At 39.3% G+C, this 23,001-nt stretch overlaps 1 protein-coding gene across 4 annotated transcripts in view; it reads left to right on the top strand.

Annotated features, from left to right (window-relative positions):
* Positions 1-23,001, top strand: part of LOC129364192 (BTB/POZ domain-containing protein kctd15) — a 31,590-nt gene that overhangs the window by 4,195 nt on the left and 4,394 nt on the right. For all 4 annotated transcript variants that reach the window (XM_055036689.1, XM_055036687.1, XM_055036686.1 and 1 more), the window contains 2 exons: positions 7,062-7,206; positions 13,016-13,321. In XM_055036689.1, the coding sequence (XP_054892664.1) occupies positions 7,062-7,206; positions 13,016-13,321 (451 nt within the window). The remainder of the gene's footprint in view (positions 1-7,061; positions 7,207-13,015; positions 13,322-23,001) is intronic.

Genomic DNA, 23,001 nt, shown 5'->3' on the forward strand with positions numbered 1-23,001 from the left:
GTTTATAATAAGGATGATAGCACATAAATAGTTTAATAGTGGGGGAAGTTTTGACAGGAAAAAAACTATCGAACATCGTAGCTATAAATCAAATCATTTGTTTCTGTGATTTTTAAATTAAACTTTAGAAAAAGCCCAGGAGTAAATTTTCTTTGTTGATCAAATTAAAGATAGAAAATGATGGATGTTTTTTTTTTTCTTGAATCATTTATTGAATTTTTTTTTTCCTGAGTTTTATTTGCTGATTTCTGACCAATTGAGCAGTGCACTCCTGTTTCAAAACTTGCAAAGCAATGTATACACATTTTATTCCTCTCTAAACTGAAGTTTTAAACATTTAATTTGATGGTTGTTATTTTGTTTTTGTTATTTTTCTGTTATTGAACTTAATATGTCTCAGTCAAGTATTGAATAATAACAAACTGCCTTCTGAGGTCAGACATATTGTTCTTTGAAAATTTTATTTATTCATTTATTTCAATATAAACTCAGGCTCATGAGAATGCTACATATTGACCTTTTGCTGATTTATGATCGGTTTTATTATTGTTATTTTCTGTACTTTAACACTGACTTGGCCTGGGGGCAATTTAATACTGTTAACAATTTTTTAGCCTGTCCTCCAACTCCTGTCTTACTTTCAGTTTCCTGCAACACAGGATTAAATGACAGATTAAGTCAGCAGAAAAACTTTTTTTGAACTCTAAGTTCAAAAAAAGCATAGTTAAATGCATAATAATAATAATGCATTTAATAAAAGAAGGAAAGGACAAGGTTTGATGAGTTGCAAAATTAATTTATTTTATTAACATAAAATAAATTAATTCTGTTTGTTTATTGTAGCATGAGTGGCCAGTTTTTAATGTCACTCATTCCTGACCCCACCTTTAAACAGATTGAGGTGAGACAAGGAGAGATACAATAATTCAAAATGCTGTACAATTTGTTCCCCAGGAACTAAGCAAACATATTCAAACATTTTATTGAAAAAGGTTATCTTTCTGCTTGAAAATATGAATATTCAGACTATTTTCCTAAAATGATTAGACTTAAATTTCAAGTTCTGGGATAGCAACATGACTAAATAAAACTTCTTACCTTCTGTTTTAGCTTTTGGTTTTAGTGTCCCACTCCACTTTTTTATAGTGGCCCACATCTGGACATTGATTTCTGGAGGCACAGCTGCCAATAAAGCAGTTTAATACTTCAAGGTTTTAGCTGGGATGATTCAGATTTGAAAGAACTAGTAGAAGTAATCTATTTTATCTCATTATTAGCTCCATCCTGAAACGGTTAGTCCACAATCCATCGCTCTGAAAGCAAACAAAACTAACTCTGGAGCCTCCACTGATTTGAAATGTCTCCCCTTACGTTTTACAGCATTTACGTCTAATGCACAGTGTCATTTGTTGCATTATAGCGCCTTCAGTTGTGCGTCAGCTGAGTCCCCAGTGGACCAAGGTAAACATGCACCAGAGGATCTGCCAAATTGGCTACAAGAAAACCATCCATGTAATCCCTTGGTGATAAAATTATGATATTCAGTAAGTCTACTGACAGAAAATCCCTGACAGCTTATTCTTTTATCCCGCTGCAACATAACATGAGTTTTAAAAAAAGAACAAAAGAAAACGTCTCTGCCCAGGCAGCAGTTTAATGTTGTTGTTTTTCTCATCAAGATGATTTCCTGCGCGCACTTTCAGCTGCACTTCAGGTTCATGCAGTGGGTAGTTTATCGTTTATGCTGCTGTGCTTCTCCACTGGTGTAAATTTACACCATACGAAGAAGTTATTTAAGCGGTGACACACACACGCGTACACACATGCACTGTTCAAAGTCAGCACAAAGCCAGTCGGCGCATCCACACTGTGCTTTTACAGTGGGAGTAAAGACTAGATATCAGTGGAAGTTAGTTGGAGCGCTCTTTCCTCTTCCTCTTCTTTGCACACATGCTCCTTTCCTTCCTTCCTCTCAGTCCCTCTATCTGTCTCTTGCTGTTTCTTTCTCACTCTGGATCACACACACAAACACACGCACATATGCATACACTCATTGTTTCGCTCCCTCTCCCAGCCTCCTCAGTGTACAGTTGCCCTCGGGGCTCCACTTTCCACTGAAGCCAGAGGAAGGAGGGGCCCCTTTTGTGTGAATTAGGATAATGGCTGACAGCAGAAAGCAAAACAATTACACTGGCATGAGCATGTGTGCCGCGCTGAGCCGCGTTTGGTCGAGCAGGGCACCACGGGCAGAGAGCTGAAAACGTGACAACCGAGTGAGAGCGGGGCTAAAAGACTTTTGAAGTCGCTGATTACTTTTAATAGATTGGCCCCTAAATAATGCAGCGTGCCAAGAGAAAGTTAGTCTAGTAACTAATGTGCGGATATTCATCTTCTTCTGTGTGGGCCATATTAAGGGACAGGGGTCATGAAACATTGATGTGCACTCTGTGTAGCTCTCAAAGAGGACAGCCTCAGCAGTCACTTGAACAGAAGCTGAAGAAATTAGGGGAAATATTCCTGAGACACGGAAACTATTCTGGACGTTTTTATTTTCCTGTAAAGCTTTTAGTGGGCAAAAGTGAGACATCAAGAAAACATTTGTAGTCTACCAATTGACCTGACTAACGGAAGGATTCTTCAGCTGATATAAGCTTAAGCAAACCCCCCAACTCCAAAAAAAACAGTATTTATCCTCTGTTTTGTTGTATTCTACTCTGAAATGTTATCTAACAACATTCAGATGTTTCAATGCAACTGTAGGAGTTAAAGAAATATTGTTCAAGGTACACTCTGGAAGTTTTCCCACCTAACCAGCACTTGTGATAAACTGGTTCTTGTGCTTAGCTCCAACTCTTTGTTCTTTTCTGGCACCGAAAGACTGATGCCACCTTGGCTCCTATTGTAGGCCAGAGCAGAGGAAAGGACTGGAGGCGAGATTATAAGAAGCAATAACCTATCAAAATATAAAGATTGCAATGTCTAAACCTTCAATGTTGCTAGTGTTTTTTTATCTAGTAAAGTGTCAAAACCAGTGAGAAACAGCAGCTTTAATAAAAATTTTAAATGAATGTCAATTTTGATATCAAAGTCAGGGTATCAAAATGTGTTTGTAGTCTATAAAATAATCCCATAAATGCAAATTCAGACTCTATTCTTAAGATCGTAACGCATCCTTTAAACATATCATTTATATGCTGTAATCCTGAAACCTGTACCTTTTTAACAAAGTTAGTACATACTTAAAAATAAGCTGAATCAAAAACTATGCTTGAGTTATGCCCTCTGGTGGAGGATCCAAAACTGACAGATGCTATCTGAAAAGAAAAACGGGTTTCTTGATGTGTTTTACCCTAAATACTAAAGTAAAAACAGCTGTTTACATTTAGATTTGGTTGTAAAAATATGATTTTTGTTGTAAACTGCCTCTCTTTGCTGTGATCCTCATCTATAATTTAATATAAAACCGACACAGAATCAAATATCTAATGGATGAAGTATTTACGCTGATGTAGCACTGTGGTTGTGGAAAACCAAATCAGTCAAGATTCACACCAGCCTCAGTTAGACTCAGCATTCATAATTGTTTAATTGTCATAAATATCAGATTTTAACGAAGGACGAATTAGGAATCAGCTGATTTTAACCGAAGAAAACGTGTCGTTGTCAGTGTTCATCATTCTGATGTTTAAAATGGAAAAGCATTTAGTCTTTGAATGAAGCTTCAACTTTTGATGTCACATTATGCTTAATACGACCTTTAATTGTTGCAAAATAATAAAACAAATATTTTTATTGAGATGATTCAACCATACCGAAGTTAATACATTTTGGTTCTTCAAACATATTTTCATATCCAGCTTTACATTGTGATTAATATATTTTGTTTCTGGTAAAATACAAATTTAGTAATTCTTGGCATTATTGTATCTGTCAGTATCCTTCAAGGACATTTTAGAGTTTATATTCTTAAAATCTGCTATTTTGGACCAACACTTTCTTGTCTAATATATGTTTTGGTTAGTTTTTTAATTTGACTGTTTGGTATGAATATTTTCCCCTTAACTAACTTAACAACCCCACCTTTAGGACTTATGACTTTTTATGCAACACATAAGGTCATATCATGGTAATGCAGTAAGAATAGGTTAGAAAACCTTAGTAGGTCAGCTTTTTGATGAAAAGTTTTAACTACTACTTGAATTAATGGGTAGTGGAGAAGAGGGGAAAACAATTCTGCTTTGAAAAAGTAAAGTTCCTTTTTAAAAATCGGATTTCAAGTTGTCCTTGTTTTTGAAGAACCGTCCCTTAATGATTGAATGACTCCGAATCACTTCCTGCTCTCTAGTTTCCCTCTGTTAGAAACCTTCAGACATCGGAGCGATTTGACTTTCACAGATCTCTGCATGTGTTTGTGTTCCTGGATAGTGAGTTATTTCCATTAGGTGACCGTTCGAGGTATGGCTTCTTTATAGCATAACAGAAACCAGGGTAAGGGCTTATTACCCCAACATCAGAGGATGATCTGCTCTCTGCTTACAGTTGTCAATAAGACAGGACATGCATGATATAAGTTCAGTCGATTTGCCATTTAGAGTTGCTGTCGGAGATTTAAGCGTTCCCTCCATGTGAACACCCAGCTTCTTCCTTCTCTCTGACTCTATTTTTCTTTAAGTTTTACATTTTTGTCTCAGATCCCCAGTCCTTCATTCCTGATCTTTGTTCTACTCTGTTTAACTCTCTTAGCCCATCCCTCCCTGCTCATCAGTCTGCTCTTTTTTTGTTGTTTATCTCATCTCTTAATTTTTCTGCATAACCACTCCCTCACCCTTTTCTCACCACCTACCTGTTAATAACATCCCCTCTGATCAACCCCCACCCCCACCGTCTACTCACCCCCCCAACTCAGGGATTTAACAAAAAGGGAAAAAATGAGGAGACCAACAGACAAGAGGGAGTGGTGGAAAGGGAAAGAAAAAGAAAAACAGGCAGCATTTTAATTGCTTTTTTTAAAAGAAAAAAAGTGGAGATGAAAAACAGAGTTAGCCTGGAGGGGTATGGTGAAATTCTAGCTGGAAGAATTGCAAGACCATATGAGAAAGGAACACCGCGGGCCAAACAGGGAGATGAGTATTGGTTTTTTATAAAGCATTTTGCATCGATTTCCAGAGAGAAAGCAAGCAAGGGAGAGGATGGAGACGGGGTGCGAGAAAAGAAGAAGGAAGGAAAGAAAGAGAAAAAGAAAGAAAGAGAGACAGAGAGTGAAAAAGAGGAAGAATGGCATGAGGGGAGGGAGAAGCGTCTTTGCTTCCTCACCCACTCGAGTTAAAGAAAACAGAGGCGGCTAGTTTGACTTGATCGCTCAAGCTAAAAGAATCCATAAGACACGAGCTGGTTGTAAATTCAATAAAGTGAATTTGTGGTTGGAAACACGACTGCTTCTGGTATCCTGACATTCCTTCTCTTTTATAGTAGAGATGCACTGATCAAGCTTTTTCAGGACAAAACCAATCCTTTTCTTAGAGGTCTGAACTGCCAATTTTAAACAATTCAGTTTTCGTCCCTGAAGAAACATCTACTGCTTGTCCTTCGATATGACAGAATTTATGCATCAAAATAATTGACCATAATCTTATTCTGATATTTACTAAACCTAAAGAAGTCAAATGAAAGTACATGCTGAGAGTTATAAACCAAATGAGATGTTGAAGATGTTAAAAGTAGGATTTCTCAGCATTCAACATTTGAATCGGCAGAGTCGATCTGGAAAAAATTGGTGTCTGACTGGAACATCTTTAATTTCAAGTGTCTCCAACTAAGTTTAGACTGAAAGAAGCATAGGTTGGCCAATTTGCAAATTTCTTTTATTATTTCTGTTGTCACATCCAGTTTGTCAGCCAACTTGGAAGCTGTTAACATTATTTAAATCCTGATTACTTAGAAGAAAAAAAAAACAGATAACGATTGCAACACAACTGCAAATGTGTAGTGAATTTGTAAAAGTGGTTTCGTGCTGCAGATTGTCCACATTGTTTATTTACGACAAGCAGACAGCAGACGGTTAAATAAGGATATGTAGCAACTAGAAATCAGCAAACAGATAAAGTGGAGGTGTTCAGATGAGATTATTAAAGTGGGAGTTGGACCTGCAGGACACCTGCATGAAGGCAAGGGGGTGGGGATAAATATCGGTCCATGGGTATCTGGAGGCGTGGGCCAGCACTGTGTGATAAAAGTTTAAAGATAATAGCAATTTCTACTCTTTGCCTTGATGAGCCCCTGTAGCCAACATCAAATAAGCTCTTAATCATGCAGTTCACTGAAGGACAGGGGGGAAAAATCAAGATACTGAGCAGCAACAAGTGTCTAGTTACTAAAACAAAGTTGGCTAAATTTAGGTGAATGCTTAAAAGTCTGAATCTAACAAATGTTTTATTGTTAATTACTATGATTTATCATAAGTAAGAAAAAAAAATACAGCAATATTTATGGTCATCTTTCTCTTACAAATGACAGATTTGGTCAACATTTTCCAAATTGCAAGTCAGGCTGCATTGCATACATTAGAGTGCTGCTACTAAATTCTATTTAAATTCATAAAGTTAAACTGTAACAATAAAATATGTTTTTTTTCCACATGCTTCCGTCATTTTAGCATGTGGCCCTTCCCTATTTCCTGCCTCTGATTCATTTGCACCCCTCTGACAGATGGAATAATAGAGCTGTAATGCTACATTCATACTATTAATTTCTGTAAGTACAAGCAGCAGACGTGTGTGTGTGTGTGTGTGTGTCTGTGTGTGTGTGTGTGTTGTTTTAATCTTTCTGCAGAAGGGACACTTCAAACAAGTCTGGAATGGGGGAACTGTGCCTTAAGCCCCTTGTTTCAACCTGTGATGCTAATGCATTTCAAGCTTAGTGCTAATAAAATTGAAAAATAAATGGAGGGTAATTGTTTCATGCATTTGAAGGGAGCTGGCTCATTCCATTATGTGGTTGTGTTTGTGTGTGCGGCTGTCTCTCTGCGTGTGTGTGCCTGTTTGTGTGTCTGTTTCAATTTTCAGAATCAGTCGCCTGTTCAATGGCACCGAGCCCATCGTGTTGGACAGCTTGAAGCAGCACTACTTCATAGATCGGGACGGCGAGATATTCCGCTATATTCTCAGTTTTCTGAGGACCAGCAAACTGCTGCTTCCCGAGGATTTCAAGGTATTTCTGTACTGTGTGTGTCTGTCCGCCTGTCCTGAAGTAGTTAAAGCCACAAGTGCCTGGAAAGTGAATTATTTTAGATTTTATAAAAATCTTAAAAAACTCATGTTTGTGTTTTTAATGGTTCTCTGTCCTCTCAAGGGATTAAAAAAAAACTCTATTCAACTACAATGCTCTGCAAAATTGTCCATAACATTTGAACTTTTTAGCGTTTTATTATTTCACTGCTGCAAACCTCAATGCATTTTTTAAAATTTGTGTAATTGTCTAACACAAGGTAGAATACATATTTTTTAATTATAAAGTGGAAGGAACATAGTTTTGAGAAATAAAACTGATCCATGCAACATCAAATAATTGATCAATCAATCAGTCAAGTTTATTTGTTTAGCACATTTCAGCAACAAGGCAGAAAAACAAACAAAAGAATACAAAGTCATAAAAGACAAAACACAGTAAACCACTAAATATCAATTCATCAAGTGGCATCGTTACACATCAAAATGTCAAAACATTGTGTTTAGCCAGTCTTTTTGGGTACCAGCTACAATATCTATATCTACACACCAAGACATCATCCAGTTTTCTGAAGAGTTTCAATGAACAACAATTTTCAAGTCTTATCACACATTCTTAATTGTATTTAAGTTTGATCTTTAACTAGGCCACTCTTTTAATACATTGCTATGCTTTGCTCTAATCTTTGCATTGTAGCTTTAGTTTCATGCTCATTGTCCTGCTGGATCGTGAACCATTAGGGTGAAGATTTCTTTTAGGACTTCTTCTCTTAACCTCCACCGTGTTCACATGAACTCTTGACCATCTTCTTGGTTCCTTTTGAAAAATTCATCCTCACAGCAAAGTGCTGTTACTACCGTGTTTTACTGATGTGTTCAGGATTCATATGCAATGTTTCTGTGAAACAGTGTTTTGTTTCTCAGCTAAAATGTTTAATGTGGTTCTCAGCTGACTGGAGCATCTTCTACAGGTTACTGGATTTTTGTGGCCTTCATTCAACAATCAATTTTCTCTCCAATCTTCCATAAGAGGCCAGATTTGGAGAGTACACACCTGATAGTGGTCATGCAGATGTATTCTTCTACTGTGGCTATCAGTGGAACTTTTCCACAACTTCCTTGGTCTTCATGTTGTTGATTACTCACTAATGTTCTCAAACAAACCTCCAAGGGCTTCAGGGAACAGATGTGCTTAAATTACACTCTGGTGGGCTTTATTTGCTCACACTTAGGTCCTTTTTATAGTTAGTTGATCTATCACATAAAATGCCAATAAAATACATTGTAGTTTTTGTAACATTACTAAACTGTGAAAAACTTGAGGGGTACCGATATTGCTCATATTAACTGTGCATGCATTTATCAGTGCACTGTTGCTTTACACTTTATGAACCACCAGATCCACTTAAGCCTTGCTGAGAACTCACACTTGGTTTGTGATTCAAAGCTTGATTGATGAAGTTTATTCTAAGTAGAAACAGGCACCATAAATTATAGTTTCTTATCACACTTGGCCTGAATTAGCCAATCCAAAGCACATGTTCAGATCAACCAAACACACACTATCTAGTTGTGTATGAAATAATGTTTTGCACATGTCAGTTTCCCACTGGTGATGTTTTTTCCGTACCACAGCGCATCTTTTAAAATGCGCTGCATATAAAAAGTAACAGTTATGCACAATGGCATATAAGGCTTTGCATTAATGACTATGCCTACAGCTGGATCCTTCTCAAGGTTTTATTTGGTGCTACGGTTTCCTAGGTGAACACTTCTTTCCGTTGTGCAACCTAAAGTGACCTTTACACTTGTTCATCCTTCCCTATAAGGTAGCAAGGCGAGGCCAAGCCACTCAGAGCCGGGGGCCTGCTCCCTGGGCCCCACGGATAGCAGGAACAAGAGCCAAACCTCAGACAACAGAACATGACATGAAAGCCCCGCATATTTTGGCAGACGATTGCCTGACTCATAACTGATTACTTTTTTCCTTTTGCATCCACTCTCCCCGTCGCTGCTCTACCCTCCCATCCCCCTTTCCCTTGCTTTCTGTGAAGTCTTGACAGTCCAATCAGGCACCATGGTTTACACAGAATGTGTTAGACTTCATTGTTTCAACTCATTACGACCCACTCGCATAAGCCTGTGTTGATCTGCATACCTTTCAATTTGCGTGAAGCCAGAAGAAATAAATGCAAATAGTGCGAGGCGGAATTGAGCATGTCCTTATCTGAACACAATCAGGCTTGCCGTCGCCCCAGGGCCGGTTCTGTTTCTGCTGCTGGCAGCCGCGGCGCAGTGTGTTTTGCTAAATCAATGTGAAAGTCTGAGCAGAATAGGAAAATATATATATATTTTTTTGCAGCTTCTATCAGTGGAACAAAATATTCCCTATTAATATCCTCCCCTGGACTCATTATTCAAACCACAATTAATCAGGAGAATGTAAGCAATGCTCAGTCATAGCGAGGGCATGGCTTCAAAGCGGAGCGCGTTAGTGGTGCTCATGTCAGATTATTCAGTTAAATCGACTTCTTTTTTCTTTATGTGTTGTGTTCTTATTCTTGCGACTGATCTGCATTATATGGGACTTGGCTGTATTTTTTACAGCGGCCTGTTTAATCAACATCCTGCGAGCTTCTACTTGTGTGGTTTTAGTCACTTTTTTTTTAGTTTAAGAGGCACAGCAGGTCTTTATTAGTCGGACTCCCTCATAGTGACATCCTCCATCATTTTTCTCTCCTTCTTGTCTTTATCCATCTGTCCCTCCCCCTGTCCTTCCCTGAAATGTTGCCTTGCCGTCAGGCTATCAGGTCGGATCATTATTTTGAAGCTCAAACGGGCTGTCTGGACACAGGATTGGGGGATGAATTGTCTCGTAGAGCTGGCAGCGTTATCAGCAGCTTCAGCAACCAGGACAGAGCTGTTGGCCTTGTCTCCCTCTCATCCTCACCTCGGCACTTAGGATTACTCTGTTGTTTTCTACGCTGCTCAGGATGACTAAAGTGCCTCGCAGACAGACCCCTGTTAAAAACATATCCATCCATGGCTTCAGACCTGTGAAGGATGAGGAGCTACACTTTGATACAGAGAGCCGCCTGAAGGGGGGCGTCTCGCTATGAGTTTTGTCAGCAGCAGCAAGACGGCCGACAGAAAGGAAAAAAAATAGAAAAAGGAGGAGAAAAAAGGGGGGGGGGAAATGGACCCGCCATTCCTCGTTCGTGAACTGAAATCCTAAATATTAGAACTTGAGCTTAAGATGTGTTGCGTCAACTCTGAGACCAGATGGAGTTGTGTTTGGGTGTTGTTCCTCCGTCGGAGATGAAGGCACAGTTCAGATGAAGGGGTGAAGAGTGTCAGAATGTGACGGAATTATGTTTGCTGCTATGTTTGTTTCTGTGTCCTGCAGTAAGGAACAGTGGTAGGGATAAACAAATTAAACACTATCACAACTATAGTGCTTTTAAAAATGTTTAATACCTGTTTAGCTACCACCACAAACCTAAATATGTTTTATTGAGCTTTAATGACCCGCATAAATCAGTGCCAAGTGGTAGGAAATTGCTACATTGATTCCACATTGCTTTACAAATAAAATTCAAAAAAGGAGGAAGGTATGCATAGGTATTTAAAGTCCCTATGTAAAAACCTAAGAAATTGCCTAAATAGTGAATAGAGTCCACCTGTATGTCACTTAATCTCATTATAAACCCAGCTGTCCTGTGAAAGCCTCAGAGGTTTGTGAGAGAACATTAGTGAACCAAGAGGTTTGTGGTAACTGTGGGAAAGCTGCATAGTTCCACAGGTCAGGTGGGATAATTTCTTGACAAGACAAACATTCTTCATAAAAATAGACTCCTAAATGTGGAAGAAGGTGACATGGTCGGATGAGTCTAAAAGCAAACGATTTTGGCCTAAACGTGGCCTAAAAACATGTTTTAAGTATCTTTCTTTTACCATGTCCATCTGATGTCACAGATGACTGGCTTTTCAGTTTCTCTACGTGCAAATCTTTTAACATGTAGTAGATTTTCAAGAAAAGTAGTTCAACAATATGTCGAATCAGACTAAAAAGCAAAAGTATTTCTGCAGCATTGTACTAGTTGCGTTCACTGGATGAAACATATTCAATTTATCATTAAAAATTTGCATTCTTACTTCTCACAGGTTTTTCGGATGCTGTTGTTTGCCTCTTGTTCTTGTTTGGCTAATAAATATAAACAGACAACAGTTCCAGCGTGGATCTCAGCAACATGCGCATAATGTAGAGAAAATATCCGCGCGTCAGGGATGACAGTTCACAAACAATGACTGGATTAAGCTGTCATTCTTTTTCCTTGTGAGACACTAATCAGAACAGAGATGGATTAATTACTGATTGTTTAGCAAAAAGATTTGCAGGGTTTAGGTGTAACCTAATTAGATCTTGTTCTAATAGGAGCTTAACATCGTGCCACAAGCCTTATTAACATAACCCCTGAAATTCCCAACCAACCCCCCCCCCCCCCCCACCACCACCACCACCACCTATATGAGGAATCCATTAAAAGGCTCCTTGGCTGATGACTGTCCTCATGTTCACTTGCACATTTCTTCCTCCTCCCCTGTATTTTCTATGGTAGTGGTGAGTGATGGTGCCATCTGGTCTTGTGGGAAATTAGAGGCAAGCGCACCGGGGCAAATGGCCCCCAGCAAGCCCTGCCCAGGAGTGAGAGGGAAGCAATCTGCTGCAGACTGTCTGCACACAGGAATGCACCATCACACTTTGCTGGAGCACCACTGATGGCCTTTCTGGAGTCAGCTAGCCAAAACATGCTAAAGGCCAGCACTGCTCTGCCAAGAGCCTCAGTTGAGGAAAGCTGCTATGCTTTGTTAACTGAGAATGTTGTACTGCTGGATGCAGGCCTTCACTGATCATAGTTTATTGTTTCTCTCTGCCGAGGATGTGCTGTCACTCCTGAAGGCAATTAAGTTTACATTTTGGCTACGTTCACACAGCACATCTTGAGCCGCAATTCCAATTGTTGCTGAAATCAATTTTTTTATGCTTGGTGGTTCATACCACTAATTAAACCCAACAGCAACAAAACTCCAGTGTGAAAGGTTTACGCTCCCAAAGTGACCTGTGTGCACAGAAGAAGAACGCTGACGTCACACAGCAGCGCTTTGTTTACAGAAATAACAAATGGAGCCGTTTATGGATCAATTTTAAAGTTTATTCAGCAGACAGTCACAAGATGATAACAACACAAAACAAGCTAATAACAAGAAAGCATAACTAATAGCAGTGATAGCAATGATGCAACTTCTTTAGAGAAGTCTTTGTGGATGTGCAGACAGAGCCAGCACAGACTTCTGTGATAAGTTCACAATCATAGTTTTCAGCTGCTGTTTATATCCTGATGTACTGTTGGTTTCTTCTGGTGCAGAATTATGATGCATGTCTCACATCAATGATATAAAAACTGGATAAAATGCATAATAGGAGAAAACCTACAAAAATATTGAGCTATTATGGTTTTCACTATTACTGGAAAGTCTTTCTTAAGTATTCTTTATCATTACTTTGTGAATGAGAGGCAACAAGACCAACAATGCTCTTTATAAAAACACACACACATACAGTATCGCCTCTTAGTTAGCATGCTTAATATTGCACAGCATTGTGCTGTATTGTTTTTCGTGTGACCTTGGTGAAGAGATGTAATATAGTAAAAGATGGTGTGTTAGTCACACATACAGCCAAAAGGACTGTAACTCACCGCTGTATCCTCCATGTTCATCCGTCTGCGCAGGACTTCCACCTGCTGTACGAGGAGGCCCGTTACTACCAGCTGACGCCCATGATCAAGGAGCTGGAGCGCTGGAAGCAGGAGCGCGAACAGCGGCGGATGGCACAGCCCTGTGACTGCCTCGTGGTCCGGGTCACGCCCGACCTCGGTGAGAGGATTGCGCTGAGTGGAGAGAAGGTCCTCATAGAGGAGATCTTCCCTGAGACCGGAGACGTTATGTGTAACTCAGTCAACGCCGGCTGGAACCAGGATCCAACGCACGTCATCCGCTTTCCTCTCAACGGCTACTGCAGGCTCAATTCCGTGCAGGTAAGGCATCAAAGAGAATATTTTTGATACATTACAGATATTTTTTTTTAAAAATACCCGTAGTTAACGGTCATGCATTTATCCAATTTCTTTAAAAAAAAAAAAAAAAACTTGAAATCTAACTAATTAGCCACAGTGTTGGTGTTCCAGAACGCCCACCCAGTTTACGTCATGCTCGCATTAATACAGGAAAACATCTCTGAGCAGCTTGAAGGAGGATATATGTTCCCAGATGAGCTCTGGGCACATACAGTCATCACTAGAATGAGATTCATCTTTATTATGGAACATGGCTTACTATTTGGCAAGGACCTACAAACAGAATGTAAAGATTCATTTTAGGAAAGTAAGCAAACAAAATGTTAGATAGCAATAGATATGCAGCTTCTAAATATCATCTGCATCGATGTAATCATATTATTGTTATGCAAAGTGTGTTTTAATCATTCAGTCCTTTGCATTATTTTTAGTTCAAACATTAATTTTGGGTGTTATATTGTTGTTCTCTTAATCAAAGATTTAGAAATTGTTAAAAAATCTTTATTCTGTGTCAGTTTCTCTTTCTAGCACACAACATTATCGCATTCACAAGAGTCATGTAACAGAAAACAGCAAAACCCCTGCAGTCTTCTTCGAAATGACAGTATTTTTATTTTTATTTTTGCAGAATTTACTCTTGAATTTGGATTATTTTGTTTGTTTTTTACTGCTGCACTTGCTATATTTATATGCATTAACTCCTTATTAAGTAGACAGCTGGTAGAGTCTTTTGCTTCTTTTGTTGAAGCAGAGTTCATGCTGTTGTTGAGGTACTATAAAACCTACCTCAGAAAACTACTTTTACAGTTGTGTTAACCACTAAGATCTGAGAGCGAAAGATCGAGGGGGAAAGTAACAGTCTCACACCACGGGCTCGATATAACACACTTAGGAGCCCACAGCCATGAATAGACTAACACACAGAGGAGCCTTCACCCCTGCAGCAGCCAGAGAGAGCCTCTCCGAGGCAAGCTGGTGCGCTCTGACACCTCTCCACCTCGCCCCCCTCACCATATACCCCCTGTCGGTGTGAGAGACCACCTCCAGGGAGGTGAGCGCAGCGTGCGGGACAAAGCATGAGTAGACCGCGGCCATGTTTTCCTGCAAAAAAAAAAAAAATGAAGAAGAGGAATGGAAAGGGGGGAAATGATATGCATAATTTACGCTTTACTCCTTTTTAAGACGCAGCTCCTTTTTTAAAAAGACTCCAATATAACACCGCTTAGGGCGATTGAAATACACGTATTGCATTTTTTAATACCATACTTACAATTTCTCAAACAGCCTCAACCAGTTTATACTTCCTTTATAGATTTTTAAATGACTTACAATATAATTAATTGGCCGCATCAACTAACACAACATTCTCCCACTCTGTTTACCAGGGAGACTGGTTATAGGATGTGAGCTCATCTGACTAACGCAATTTGAGAGGAGACTTTATTGTCGTCTCCGATCTTTGTTTTTTCCAATATGAGGTTGCTCCTGAAGGTGAGGTCAGCTGAGATGCTCCTGTCACAAAAAAAAGCGCTAATGGCAAGTGGAGCTGGATTGTCAAGGTTTTATTGGGAGCGTCTCCCAGTTAAAAAGGTATAGACACTCCTTTGTGGTATTAGGAAAACCTGTTTTTGTTGTATTGTTGTTTGATATGATTAGTATTACAATAGACCTTAAACTTTTTCAATCCTCACCCTCAAACAGTTATATTTTTATTGGGTTTTCATGCAATAGGTCCACATGAATTCAAGCAAAATAACTTTATACTTGTTTCATAAATAAAAATCAGAAAACTGTCCTCCAATTCAGAAGTCATCTATCGAATGAGTTTAATTTTAGTTCAGCTGTTTTGTGAAGGCTTCAGAGGTTTGGCAAAGAAGCAAACAGATTATAGTTGAGCTTTTTATTTTACAGACATAACAGAAAGCATACACTGTGCATCACCTTGAACATTTCCTCGCAGTGAAACACGGTGGTGGCAGCATTATGCTGTGAAAATCGCTTTCTTCAGCAGGGACAAGGAAGCTGATTACATTTGACTGGAAGATGGTGACTTGAGATTGCGGCAGGCGTTTGGCTTTCAGTCGGATATCAACATGTCTTGGTTTTCACAGATGTCCTTCATTCAATCTTGATTAGCTTGAGTAAACACAATTTTTCAGATGTACAAAGCTGAAAGAAACATTCCCCAAAAGACACATGTTTATTATGTCCCTGAACTTCATAATAATGCTCTACTTTGTTCAGGCCTATCACACAAAATCTCAGTGAAATACATTGAAGTTTTTGGTTGTAATATCACAAAGTTTGAAAATGCTAGGGTAGTAAGTACTATATTATTTGTATGCAGAGCATTAATGTATGTTTGTAAAAATATAATTACTAATATAGCATCCAAGCAGCCCACTGCGACTGCATTCATATTGCAGTGACAATTATGATACAATATGCTGTGCAGCTCAAGTAGTGGCAGTTGCATTCACACATCTACAGAATAGGTTCATTAAAAAACCTAATCAGAACAGATGCAGGGCCTGGCTCAATGAGTCTATGCAGATAAGGATGTAAAGAGCAGATGGAGCTGTTGTTTTTTTTGTTGTATGAGTAAATATTTCTAAACAACTCGCTCATTATGTACTGCAGGTATGAGAATGCTTTGCTAAATGTTTCTCATCTTACTTGCAAGACAAAGAGCCTCTGATCTGATTTCAAGTCCAGGCATAAACCCTGAGGAAAGTTGCTCACCACCCCACCCTGCCTGCAGCGTGAAAGTGTGAGGAGGGTGTGGATCAGAAAACCTGTTAATACAGGAGTGTAAACATTTTTGATGAGAGTTTTGAGAGGAAAAAGAAAGAGGTGTGAAAAAAAAAGCTGAGATAATCTGCAGAGGTCTGGTTTGTATCCTGATTTCATAAATGCATTCTTGGAGCTTATTTAAAAATTTGCAAAAATTGGAATAAGATTTTAATATTGAGTAAATTTCGCCCTGCCTTTTTTTCTAATGCATTCAAATGTGGGAGAGTGCGAACAAACAACTCCACCTCGGCACGTGATTCTCCATGAAGTCATGACTGGAATTTTGTGAATAATGCGAACCACCTGCGTTGCTGTGTAGACCCAGTGCAGGGAAGCAAAAAGAAAGGAGGGAAAACATTTAACCTAAGAGTCGCAGAGGTGTACAAAGACGCATCCCAGCTCTGGAACCTCGGCTGCTGCTCCATACATCACCGTGATGAAGCGCTCAGATCACACCAGAGCCAATCCGTCCTTCATCAAAGTGACAGCAAAGGCAGAAGTGGATAAGGGGCCTGTTCTCCCCTCCCACTGCCAAGGCAGGATACGCAACATGCTGCAACACCCTCTCACATGTCACTCTGCCACTCCATCAATCCTGAGTCGGCTGAGTAGGGAGAGCAAAGCCCATCAGAGCAGACAAGGCCACACAAACACCTCCGCAGTGCTCCTCGGTGGCCTGAGTGGCAGAGACAAACTGTAATACTGCACCAGTTTTTAGCTCCCTTTCTGTGGCACCTTGGGTCCAATGCAATGTGAGGCTGAGCAGGAAGCTGATTGCTCTGACAGGTGGAGATGTTAAAAACCAGATTCCTCTGACTCGTCCGACCCTTAAATAGGCCAGCCTTCATATTAATATTTAAATTAATATCTGAGTTTATACACTTATACACACACACTAAAGATTTTAGCAGTTGTGAAAAACAACATGAGTAAATATAAAAAAACAGTCATTAATGGAAAAATATTAAACTAACCTTGCCCTACATGAAAATGTTTTTCTCTCCTAAACCTTAAACTATTTGTACCTAAATTGAAGGCAACAACTTCACTACTATTGCTAAATTTGCAGTTTTGCCAGTTATGGCAAGTTGTTGAGAATCAAAAGCATCAAAACAGCTCCAAACCATTACGCTACTACTACCATGGTAGTAGTAGCTGTGCTAACTTTACATTTGAAATAAAGCAACATTTACCTGTCAAAAAAGTTTGACTATTGAATTGTCATACCACAGAATAATTTTCTAAAAGTCACAGGAAGCCTTTTAGCAAATGTGAGACAGATCTTTGTGATTGTTTTGCTCTCAACTTGAAGCTCTCCCATGGATGCCATTTTTGCTGTGTCTCTTTCTTACTGATGCTAACTGAGGCGAGTGAGACCTGCAGTACATTTCATGTTGTTCTGGGTTCTGTTGTCGCCTCCTCCACGAGTTGTTGATGTAGTTTTGGAGTAATTTTGGTCGACTTCTCCATTTACAGGTAATAGCTTTTACAGTCTTCTTTTTACTATAGAGTCCAAAGCTTGAGACAGTTTCAGATCAGGTTATGACATATTGATTTCTGAGATATCTTAACCTACTTCTTCCTGTCATACAGGTTCTATTTGTTATTTTTTCCACTAGATCTTGTTGGTTTTTATAGCTTTTTTCCCTTGTAAAATTTTTTTTCCAAACATCTTTGTGTTCTCGTTTTATATTTCTCTAATGTAACTAAAAATTTAGTCGATAATGTGAAAGATTAATGCGTATAGAAAAAGTATAAACAGGTTAAATTTGTTGGGGTGCATAAACTGTTTCACCAGACTTTTTTAATCATATGCTCTTATTGTCGTTTATTCATTATAACCACGTATAATAATGCTCTGCACATTATCATCTGGGATTCTGGGTTTATGACCCCGGTATTATTACTGGCTGCTCGTTTTGCCACCAACAGAAAAACTTTCTATAGAAAAACCAACCTGACCTTTGTTTGACTCTGATTCTATACACAGTAGTAAAGTTTTATAAATTTGAAATCTAAAGAGAAAAAATGTTCAAATTAATAAAACAATTTCAAACTTCATGTAAAATTCTATGGATTTATAAATGTAGACATCAGCAGTTAAGGAGGTGCTTAAATGTTTTATTTGAAAGAAAAATTCAATTAAATTTTTTACACATTTTTTTGGAAAAGTCCAATAAAATAATTTTTGTTCTTAACAGAAACGAGACACTGAACATTACAGAATCATATTGCTTAGTTACTGTTGATATATTGCTGCAGAGAAAGTAGTTTTTATATTTTATAGTAGTTTTAAATTCAGATCTAAAGCGAATAAAATGTAAAGCAGCTACACAGTTCTTCCATGCAGTGGGATAAGGAGTTAATTTAATATTTTTCATTAACACTAACGTATTGTTCTAAAGAACAAAACAAGTGACAGCAAAGTTTTAAGAAAGAGACGGAAACCATAAATTTCTCAGGTGTGGTTTGTTAGTTTAGTCAAAACTTGCTTAAGTCCTCTCGCAATTCGGATGTCCAAAACCATGGTGATTGTGGACATCTTAAAATGTCCATTTGCTATGATAAACTCAGCTCATTTGCTCCAAGCTCTGTCTGAAAATACTCCACAGTCAAAGTGCTTTTGTCACTGGTGAGTCGTAAAAAAAAGCTGGCACACAGCTTAGAGAATTACAAAGAGCTGGAGCTTCACCGCTGCTTGATGCCAGATGCTTAGGCTGCAGTTAACGTTCCTTGTCGAGCTTGTGCATTGTAAAACAAAAGCGCTGCCCCCTCCTGAGTGCAACACTCATCAGAAGCTTCATCAGAAGCTTCATCAGAAGCTTCATCCTGCGCGTGTCACACGTGTCAATCAGCTCTGAATCCTGGGCCACAAGAAGCGCCCGCTGCTCAGAGGTGTTCAGAGTTTGTCTGCGCGCTCCGTCAGCCATTAATATTGCATCTTGTTCCCGTTTTCCAGTCCTAAGACTTGTTCGCTTTGATTCCCGCTTCACCCTCTTTGCTAAATTCCTTGGAGGGGCCGATGTTATCCCCTCTCTTCACAACAGTGGCTGAGTGGCAGCTCATTCACATGGTTAAATATGGAATGGTTTGCATTTGTTTGGAGGAGCCGTGTTTCCAGATCACCTGGGACGGAGGGTGGAAGGAGATGCATTTAATCAGTTTCAGTCTTACTAGCAGGAAAAGAATCAGACAGAAGTAATGAAGTCTATCCAAGAGCTAATTTAGTTCTTATTATATCCTCTGCAGTTCGATCCTGATTTTCTGCACTTAGTACAATATTTTCCATGTTGTGCACTGCTTTATAAAGGTGTTCACATTTTGTCACATTACATATAATTATATATATATTGCATATTATATGATATTCAAAACGAAAGTAGTTGAAAGAAAATGAAAACTAATACAAATCTAGAAAGGTTTGTGTCCTGATGTGACAATGAGGTGCACAAAGCAGCCTTGTGTCAAAACTGTCTAGAACATCTATTGACTAAAATTACAGCTTATCCTCCGGATGATAACGCAAACTCAGACAATTCCAGACTTTAACTGGACCGTTACTAAAGATGCATATGCATTTAAACTAAACTATGAGAAGGCCAACTTCCCTGTCATTCTTGAGGAATGCAATCCCACATCATGATGGTGCCACCACCATGTTTCACCATTTAATTCCATAGTGGTGTTATTTTTGGATAATCCGCAGTGCTTGTTTTACACCTGAAGTGCTATTTTTCATGCAAGTCAAAAAGATTTATTTTTGTCTCATTTGACCACATTTGGAAGGTGAGTGTTTTTTGTAGAGTGAATGTGTTTTTAGAATGAACTCAGAATCCAGAAAAAATTCTTCCTGAAGAGGAACTGTGGAGTACTCATGACTTTTACAAATTTAGAGGACACTTAGAAAGTCCAGAGAATATTTATACTTATCGAGCATCCCAGAAGTCCAGTGGATACTTACTTACTTACACTTCTTAATCAACCCAGAACAGGGATTAGAACTTGGAACCCTGAAAAACTACCTTAGCAATTCGTTTTTAGACTCCTATTCCTCCAAACCAGAAAGGGAATTAGACCAGAAGTTACATACTTCTGGTCTATACTTATCTACCAACCCTGAATAGGAGTATCTAGTTTATTTACTTTGGATCAACATTATTAGTTTTCTCTTCTTTTGCTCTTTCCTTTGGTTTGTTATTTTGTTTGGATTTCCTTTTAAGTCCTGTAAAGCCCTTTGTATTGCCTTGTTGCTGAAAATTTGCTATATAAATAAAATTACCTTACCTCACTTTATCTTGTTTTCAACGGGGATTTATGACCAAACCCGGCTTTGATCTTAACACCTGACCTCAGTCTGTTTTTCAGTCCTCAGATTAAATCATACACAGATGGATTCTGTTTATGATCCAGGTGACTTTTTGACAAAAAACAAACAAACAAAAAAAAACAGTGATAAAGAATCTTATTTAAGGTTAACAGAGTAAAATGAGCTACAAAAAAATGGAGGTCTGTTTCATTTTAATATACACTGAAATTTATTGTTGTACTGTAAGAAATATGAAAAAGTTTAATATGTTTGCAAGGAACTGTAAACAGTTTTAGTTGCAGCCTATTAGGGAGTTCACATTAGTGGACAAACTAGAAAAAACAATTAGAAAAACTGCTAATGAACATTATTTCCATATTATGGAAATAGTTGTCCTCAGACTGAGTCTTTATCCAATCTTGCTTGTGCAGAACTTACAGTTTGACTTCTTTGTTATGGTTTTGCTCAAGTGAGCTAGGAAAGTAAGCACGGAAATCTGCATAAGTACAACATAAGCTGGGATGTGGAGGCCTGCGGTCACGAGAACGTAGTTCAGAACAGAGCAACCAGACATGTTTGTGCTTTTTAACGTGGCGCATTCCTTTCTCTTGTCAGCAGGGATTGATTTTAGGACATTGTCCTGTGGACATTAGAAGCCTCAGCTTGGATACAGCCTAATTATTCTGTGTATTGTTTATCCCCCTATGGCACTAATTCACTGTGACAAAACTGAACGTGAACTTTTTTCATGGCATCTTATAGTCATTACAGTATCCTTGAATCAGTTACAACCATCTATAATAATATCCTTAAGTCTTTTGTGCTGCGGTGCGTTAATCATAAAAGTGTTTTCAGACTATCTTTATTGATCAGGCCCTTCTCCTCTGTGACCAAATTGCACTGCTGAACACGATGGAGTCCCACATGTGTTAAGAGATGATTGGGAGAAAATGCAATGTGATGCAATGATCAAAGAAGGCTATGTAATATCATTTCCATAATCGTTAGGCTCCTCCTTCGCCTGTCATGGATTCTGGAGTGTTTGATGCTTGGGCAGGTCTCTTAATTAGCCACCCTCACCATCAGCTGTCTGCCGCCCCTTCTGTCTCACAAATTACTGAGTTTGTCACCGTCGGATGGCCAGAGGATGAAAGTGGGGGTGGGGGCAGACTCTTCAGAGTGGTCCGTTAAACTTACAAGCAGCACATCGATCCGCATTTTGGTTTTAATGAAGACATGCCTGAGCGGATGGGGGGCTTGTGGTTTGCTCAACAAGTTTCTGTAAGTGTTTATGTGTGATTTCTACACAAGGCTGTAGGCCTTCGACTTGGAGGTCTAAAAAGCTCACTTTAGCCAGGGAAGGGGCTCACGCTGCTGTAATTACAGAGGTCTTCCTTCACTGTGAGTCTACATGTCAGCGTGTGCAAGCTTTAAGAGAAAAACTTTCTGTTTGGATGAACCTCTCTGCCTCTGTGTCTGGCAGAACGGGTTTGCCCTTGGCGAGACCTTTCATTTTCATGCACTGCACACTCTGTTAAGAGGAAGGGGGAATAAGTAAATACACACTACTTCTCTTGCTGGGATTTAGATATATACTCTCTCCAAAAAAAAGAATAAAAAATAAGCTGCATCCCACACGAATTACAGCAGACGAGGAGAGAAAAGTGATGCAGGAGTTCACGTGCCTGAGTGTATATCTATTTAGTGGTGTGTGTAGGCATGCGTGTGTGTGTGTGTGTGTGTGTGTGTGGGTGTGTGTGTGTGTGTGTGTGTGTGTGTGTGTGTGTGTGTGTGTGTGTGTGTGTGTGTGTGTGTGTGTGTGTGTGTGGGTGTGTGTGTGCGCGTGTGTGTGTGTGTCAGGGTCCAGACTGGAGGGATAACATGCATCCCCATCTCCTGCTCGCTCCCTGCAGCTCCAGCACTTTGTCCTCTCACCGATCAGCCACATCTCCTTCCTCATCCTCATTCGCCGCACGTCGTTTCCTTTCCCGCTCTCGCTCACGGACCTCACTCCTTCCTTCACTTCTTCCCTCACCCCAGCCTCATTACTCAAATTAGGAGCTCCAGTAATCACCACGCTGAGCTCCAGTCAGGCCCCTTAACACACTCAGGCTCTCCACATCCCTTTGAGCTCCTCCTGCCCTCAGCTCAGTGGCCGATCCGGCACGAGTCGCATAAATATTGCAGAGGTGGTGTGATGTTGGGAATGCCCTCTGGTTTTTATCACTTTCTGTGATTGGATTGAGAAGAGGTTTAATGGCATGTGCTGCATGTTGGAACTGATGACTATCTGAAGAAGTTCAACACTCCTCTCACGTCTATTTTCTAAATATTAATTTATCTCATATAACTGATTGGTTGCTCCTTTAGAGTCTATACAGTACACGGCTATGATCCGGGGAAGAAATTAGAGAAAAAGCAGCAACATTTATATAGAATATGTGGCATTATTTGCTTAATTTACTCCCCTGATCACTGCATGTGTTATTTAACTGAAAGAGTTTCAGTGTGAGACAGAAATTAAGCTGCAGAGGAGGTTTTT

The sequence above is a fragment of the Poeciliopsis prolifica genome, unplaced genomic scaffold, assembly GCF_027474105.1.
Source record: "Poeciliopsis prolifica strain line A6 unplaced genomic scaffold, Auburn_PproV2 SCAFFOLD011, whole genome shotgun sequence".
Lineage (NCBI taxonomy): Eukaryota > Metazoa > Chordata > Actinopteri > Cyprinodontiformes > Poeciliidae > Poeciliopsis > Poeciliopsis prolifica.